The 7,500-nt window shown below is 40.9% G+C and overlaps 1 protein-coding gene across 1 annotated transcript in view; it reads right to left on the bottom strand.

Annotated features, from left to right (window-relative positions):
• Positions 1-7,500, bottom strand: part of LOC137967629 (neuroligin-4, X-linked-like) — a 12,010-nt gene that overhangs the window by 650 nt on the left and 3,860 nt on the right. Inside the window, exons 2-3 of the mRNA XM_068814149.1 lie at positions 6,723-7,500; positions 1-896 (exon numbers count right to left, since the gene is read on the bottom strand). The exon at positions 1-896 is cut by the window's left edge and continues 650 nt beyond it; the exon at positions 6,723-7,500 is cut by the window's right edge and continues 861 nt beyond it. Coding sequence (XP_068670250.1) covers positions 269-896; positions 6,723-7,500 — 1,406 coding nt within the window. The 3' untranslated portion in view covers positions 1-268. The remainder of the gene's footprint in view (positions 897-6,722) is intronic.

Raw genomic sequence — 7,500 nt, 5'->3', positions numbered from 1 at the left:
CCGTAAACGTTTTGGACCTGAAAAACCACTAGTGAGACAGCGATTCGTTTATTTTTAAGTCAAGGTAATGTTTAATGCTTTGTGACGCCTTTGGTTAAAAGATGAATAAAAATTGTACCAGAGATATGCTCGAAAATTTTCGGCACAAGGAAAAATCGGAAATATTGCTTGTTTTTCACGTACTGTATGCTACGGCAGATAACTTCATGACATTGAAGAGAAGCCCTAGAAAAAAAGGAAGACTTTGAACAAGATTCTGCAAGTCTGCTCACATTAAAACGATAGCTAAAGTAAAGTTGACGATCACAATCTGAAGAAATGTTCCTATGGTAACACCCTTGCTGGCACCGCTGATCACTTCCTTGTCACTTTCAATCCTAACTTGAGTTAATTTCGGATAGTAATCATTCCAGAATGCCATTCGGCGAGGATTAAACGACTCTGCCATCTTGGGATTTGGGTCAACTTTCAGGTAAGCTCTGTGAGATGAGTTGTATCTCTCCCAGGGAATATTGCCGAGCGTGGGGTCGCCGGATCTAGCGAAATTCACATGAATGGCCATTATCAGTAAACTAACGTTCCGGTCAGCTTCGCTGTTGATGGAAGAAAACATCGGGAGCAACGGCATCCCAAAATCAAACGGCACGTTTTCTGCATGAGGCACACCCATCCAAGGCTCCGTACGTACGCTCAACGTTGCCGGATGGGCGAACTCGTACATGTACACGGGTGCGAACTGGCTGTGAATATCAGCGACTTCATGACTGGGTGCAAAGAACATGTAATCACCAATCATATCTACAAGCTGACTTCTAAGTGCGAATTTGTCATTGTTGTCGGGCCATGGGGTGTACATGAATTCCACAGCACTTCGTAGTAAGTCAGCAGTACCCTTCCTATTAACAAAAATAAAAAAGGAAGAAAAAGAATTAAGGAATGTCTTATTTACCACGGCTGCCACAAGAAAGAGATATATTTTGGGACAATGACTCGTACTACTGCGCGGGACTGAGGTTGCAGGATCAAAACAAAACTCCGCTTCGACCGAACCAACACTCGGGTTCTTTGAATAACTGAAGAGAAAGTGCTGCCTTTGTAATGAATGACATCTGAACTGAATGGTTAGACTCTCTGGGCTAAGGACGATAAATCGCAGGCCCCGTCTCACAAGCCTTTAATGTTCATAACCCTGTTGGACGCAAAAGAACCCACTGCACCCGCACTATTTGCAATGAGTAGGGCATGGAGTTCCCGGTGTTGTGATTTATCCTCTGGGGTATATTGTGGTTGGGAGGCGTACATTCTCGGAGATATTAGCTACACCAAGCTGCCGTAAAATCCGATGGTAAAGTGGAGAAGGATGCGATAATGATGAGCCGCCATTGATAAATACGTGTTCCTTTTCATCACCATAACAGTGATCACATTGTCATGGATTTTAGTTTTTTAGTTGCCTTGTTGGGAATGCCTCAAAAGTTATCCAACACTGTCACAATCAGTTTTAAAAACGATTTATTGATCTCCCTCGTATTACAAGATTTTCTCATTGTTCTCTTTCTTTTCAACCGCTCCCTTTCAGAGACAACTCCCTCCATTCTTATTGGTCGTGTACATTCTCATGATTTCCGATGTAATTGTATTGTCAACAACGATTTGACGCCAAGTTCTCAATTCACACATCACTTAACACTTCAAAACGACATTATCAAAATGGCTTAACTATTGTCACGCAACCGACACAATTCTGACAGCCTTTCAAAGGATTGAGGTCATTTCGCCTGATACCTAATTCACCGAACTGATAACTAAAGGCCGGTGGTCGCCTGAATCATTCTTTAAGATGATTTTATAGAAAGCAATTGATATACCGTATTTACTAGAATAAGCACCGCCCTCGAATAACAGCTCCATTTGGGACAAAAAAGCAAATAAGCGCCGCCCCCAATATGCGCCGCGGTCCCAATGCGGCGCTTACTCGAGGAATTTCTTCAAAAGTAACTGTAACACAGCATGGGGAATTTCTTAGCATCAAAACCAATGTTCTTCAGTTCAAAGTGATTGTATTTTCACTGCTCGTCCACTAAGCAAAATGCCGTTAAGAGTCAAACACACAATAAACCGTCAGTAGTTAAGCCTCAGCTTCTCGGTGATTGGTGCAAGAATTGTAATCACGAACTTTGAAGCAAAGGTCGCCGGTTAAACATCCGTCACTGTCTGTATATGTATACGGTTAGACCTTCAATTTTTTGCTAGCTCTTAGGGTGTGTTCGATTGACCGTATTCCGGAATAGGAATACTTGCAATAGAAGTTAGAAATCCTTCGCTTTTACGGAGATTCACATTAAAATTGTCCAACACCTGCTAAAATGATATTTCAAACATATATTTATTATCCTTGTTTCTTCAAAACGTCAGACATATCGTTTTAAAAACATCACTCCACGTATTCTTATTCCGGAATAGGGTCAATCGAACGCACCCTTAGTTTTGTTATTACGAGCGGGCGAATGGGCGATCGGTAAAACGACCGACTTGCTTTCAAAGCAATGGGAATGGGGGATATAAATTGAAACTCTTTTTGGGTGCATTTCGTTTGCCACAAATTCCCCACGAAAAAGCTTTAGGGCAATTAAAGGGGAAGTGAAGGCAAAAAAAAAGGTATTCTTTATCTACACTTTAGACCATGCACAATAATGTTTTCAACTCTTTTTTTGGCATATCCGTCGTTTTTCCACCTAAAAAAAGTTTTCATTCCGATTTTCGGCCATCAACATTGCGGCTCAGAATGGAGGAGTAAGCGGTCATTTTTGCAGCTTATGACGTATGATAAGGGGAAGACATGCGAGAGCGCCCCATATAGAAGCAGTGTTTAGACTGATGTTTTTCGTGAATATTGAGTCCACGAAGAGACAGCAAAACTACGAAGAAAATATCCCCATATCATTCGTCACAGCAGGGTGCTGATTTAGTTTTTGAACCGGCACTGAGAAGGCAGAAACAGCGGGAAAAGCCAAACTTCGAACGTAATTTTCTCGCAAAAAAACAGAAAACAAGAAGAAATAACCCCACACACTTAACTTTACTTATGTTAGGCTTTCCAAAAACAATGTTGGAAAAATTGCTGATTTTGACCTTCATTTCTCCTTCAAAAAACAATTTGCAATTATTTCGCATGTTTTCCTGGTCTAAAACGAGTCAAAACACGAGCTCTTAACATAAGCGGATCGTTGAGAGGAAAAAGTCAATTGATGACTGCACGGGCAAACTCGGAAAAATCAAAGGAGAACTGTGAAGAAGTCGTGGATACATTCCTTACAAAATCAATCAAGCAATCGTTTATTTACCCACGTAATGTGCAGTGAGCTAAAAAAAGTCACGGATATACCTACAATCATAGACAAAAGTAGTTGGGAAGGTTATGTAAATGACCACACCAGAGCTGTATTTCAACCTGCTTCTGTTAAAGCTGAAAAGAAATAGTTTCACTTTCTCTTACATAGCCCCCCCTTCCCCCTTCCCCCACCCCCTATTCAATGTTGGATGGTAACTCAACTATTTCCCACTGAAACCATTCAGTTTTGCACAACATTGAAGGAGGGGGGAGGGGAGAGAAGCAATGAAGACTTCAAAAGTGCTAACCTTCCCAACAGTTTTGTCTAGGATTGTATGAGAGTAGGAAATCTGCTTTAAACGCTTAGAACTCTCGTGGTATTTGATATGTGGCTTCCATTTCTTATTCTGGACATGTTCTTATAATGTACTTTCCAATGTATAAATAAAATCTCACAATACTGAAATTTGGTTAAAATAATCGTTTCAGACTTGCGTGACGCTTCACAACGTTACTCCAAAATCCGTTCTGTTGGGGAAGTGTTTACTAAGAATGCCATAAAAAATACATTTTTGTTGTTTGATGTTTCGTATTCGTTAAAAGATAGCTTTCTTTTTTGGAGGATGTTGGAATAATGCCAAAAACTGTTTTATTTCAATCGATTTAGCAAGAAATGGTGCGAGCAGTGCGAGAGCACTTACATTACTCCCGACTGACATCACTCCCTTCATTACTCCATTTTCGAAGCCTAAAATAATGCCTTTACAGCACAGCTACAGATAAATTATTGAAACTGGAATGTAAAGGGTTTCAAAGGAAATAGTACTAGGACTTTTCATGGTCATTTCAGCTTTATTTTAGGTAAACTGCAACATTACTCCATAAAGAGAGCTTAAATTGAAATAACGTATCTAATTAACCTTTGTGTATACATGGTTTCAATGGAGTAATGTTGAAAATAAGTAGATACAATAACTTTTGTCCATTATCAGAAATACATTGTACGTATTCCAGTATGCTTTACATATAAGTTATTGTTGCAAAATGTCACATTCATTGGGCATATATTTCGCATTTTCTTATGGAGTAATGTCATGGAGTACTGTTCACATACATGTTTACTGTTCCCAAAATAGGTCAATGATTGACAGGCCATCCTACTCACGCTACTGGTGCAAAAACAGTAATCACTGTTAATTTATTTATTTAATGTGACTCTGATTAAAATGCACATGACGTTTTTAAAAGGCACTGCTCTCAACTTGGCAAAGTGCAACTGACGTCCGCCCATTGTAAGAGGTTAGTCCGTGAACTCGTTTGACCTTTCAAGACCAGATTTTTGGCTTTAATTAACTACCATTGTAATCCCAAGAATTCTCATGGATTCTTGGGTCCCCACGTTGATACCGTTTAGTGAACAGTGTCGCATTTATACGAACATGGCCCCAAGGGCAGTGCCTTAAGAAGGAGATGATTCTCATCTAACTAAGATGACAATAAGCTAAGCTCATAGTTCACAACAAACTGCAGCACGGTAGGGGAAGTATCCGAATAATAACCTGTAGTATCATCTGCGTAAAGCCTTAAAGACATATGAGGAACCAAAAAGTTCAAATCTTTAATAAATATTTTAAACAAAAGAGGCCCCAAAGGGAAAGGGAGTTCTGTTGCGATCATTTGCTTTCTGATCTTTTTAGGAATTTGTGTTTGATTTTCTCTAAAAAGAATGTAGACTGTTCCAGGCTCCCAGATAGTTGACAAAACCAAAAAAAACTGTGTGCGAAAAACGAGTGGGGTCTCGACCCAAGCCCCGCTCGTTTTTCGCACGCAATTGTTTTCGTTTTCTCGACTATCTGGGAGCCTGGAACAGGCTAAAAAGAATACGTTACCATTGGCAGGCTACACCAGGTCATTTTCAAATATCTGAAGGGTCTTCAACTATGTCAACAGCTACGAATGCCTCAGTTTGCATAAGTAAAAACAAGGATTGTTTCCAAAACTTTTCTACCTTTAAAAGGATCATGAAACATGCTGTAAGAGTATTTAGTTGCATTTTATAGATGCAAAAGAACCAGGTGAAAATAATCACCAACCGGTGTTTTCGGCTACTTTAAACTTTTTACGAGCTTTTTAAAAGCTTATGAAGTACCAGAGGATAGCCATTTAGCTAGGAAAGAATGAATTCGTCTTTGATTCTTATCGTAAAGGAATGCTTCACTGTTCAACTACAACACGGTGATACCGAAAACATCTGGATATATCTCGACTTTGTCTTTCAGATTTAAGCGCCTCTTAAATATGCTACAAGTATACCTTATAGGTATTGAATTCGACTGAGTGATTGACAAATTTGCATATTCTGACCCCTAACGATAGTCACTTATACCCTTCGCATATCCACGACTAAAAATCGAACCTATGACCGTTGCGTTACATAATTAAGTTTCCTGGAAGCGAGGCCATTCAAGCGCATAGTAATTTCACAAGTGGTGTCAAAAGGAGTGTGACTAATGTGCGAGCCTACGAGCCGGAGCCGCGAGCCACGATCGCGAGCCTATTTTTGCGAGCCACTTTTTTTGACGTTTTTTAGATATTTAAAAATGTAGAGCACTTGCCCACTTGTTACTGAAGACTTACCTGGCTATCATTATCAAGATGATCGGGTCAATCGAAGCTTGCACAGTATTTACGCGATCAATTTTAACAAGAGACTTCTTAGATAGATTTTTTCCAGCGCCAGGAAACCAATGAAGAAAGATGATTCTCACAAACATTACTGTCAGTTAACAGAAAGGGACTCTATACAGCAATGAATTATTCGAAAACTTAAGTATCCAGTCTGCAGTATAGCCCTACACGCTCACTGGGCGGTAAGTACTTCATGTATCCGTACTTAGGCACCAGGCCAGGTTTTCAGTCCAAGATGGCTCCGAAAGTGACAAAAGCTCCTGCTATTTGGAAAAAAGGCTCACTTTGGCGAAAAGAATTTCAGATAGTTTGGAATAATTTTGGGAAGCAGAGCCTGAGTTTTAATGTCTGATGCATTTAACATCGCGCAACATTTTGAGAAGTGGGCACCACGGAAACAGGACTGAAAAATACGGCAATGAAAAAAGGTACGTTACTTCATAATTTCAGACGGCCCGGCTATATCGGCAGATCGTTAAAACGCTGTTATGCCCTTTTTTGGATTTTTTGGCAGGAATCTTTTGAGGCTCGCAAGAAGAGGCTCGCGGCTTGCGGCTCGCGGCTCGCGGTTCGAGGTTCGGGCTCGCAGGCTCGCAAAATAGCCTCCCCCCGTTAAAAGTCTTTCGGCACTTTTTTAAATCCACCCTTGCCAACTGAGAAATAACGGAAGAATCACGGTTTCTGTGGACTAGAATTTTCTTACCTGTTACTTTCAGAGTCCGCGAAGCTTGTCAGAAATGATTTGAACAAAGCTGGGCTCACTCCGTTGCTTATGCTCTGCATGAGATGAAATGAACTGTTAACTAAAGTAGCGAGAAAAGATGAAGCCTCGTGGCTAGTAAAACACATCATAAGCGGGACTTTTATGAATTTTCCTTGGTGTCGCAAATTCGTTGGTGTATCATGAAGAAAATTGCTATCCACGACCGGTGCAAAGTTAATTTCAAGAGTAAGTCTTTGAGGGATTAACTGTGCGGCAGTGTGAACCTCCGTGGCTGTTTTCCCACGCATGCAATCCACCATAATGTTGTGATTGCTGCTTGGACAGCTTAGCTTATGAGCAAGTTCTTTAGTGGAGCGAAGGCCAAAAGAACTTGGCTGAGTCGCGAAGGGGCTCAAATCCACCCCGCTCTCTGCAATTGCTTGCTGAAAAAGATCTTTAGACAGAGGAGATGACAGGTGAAGGCCAACACTAGATCCACCAGCGCTTTCCCCAAATATTGTCACTCTGTTTGGATTTCCGCCAAAATTGGCAATGTTCTCCTTGACCCACTTAAGTGCTTCCACCTGATCCAGCATTCCGAAATTTCCAGGAGCTGCGGAATCTCCTGTCGTCAAGAATCCAAACGGACCGAGGCGATATTGAATTATCACGACTACTACTCCCTGAAGGGCGAGAATGTCGCTCTGAAAGGCAATAGCCGATCCAAACTGATATCCCCCACCATGAATATAAACCATCACCGGTAAACTCGAGCTGA

Source organism: Montipora foliosa, chromosome 8, assembly GCF_036669935.1.
Source record: "Montipora foliosa isolate CH-2021 chromosome 8, ASM3666993v2, whole genome shotgun sequence".
Classification (NCBI taxonomy): Eukaryota; Metazoa; Cnidaria; class Anthozoa; order Scleractinia; family Acroporidae; genus Montipora; species Montipora foliosa.
The sequence above is the reverse complement of the archived record's forward strand: the minus strand, read 5'-3'. Positions and strand labels throughout refer to the sequence as shown.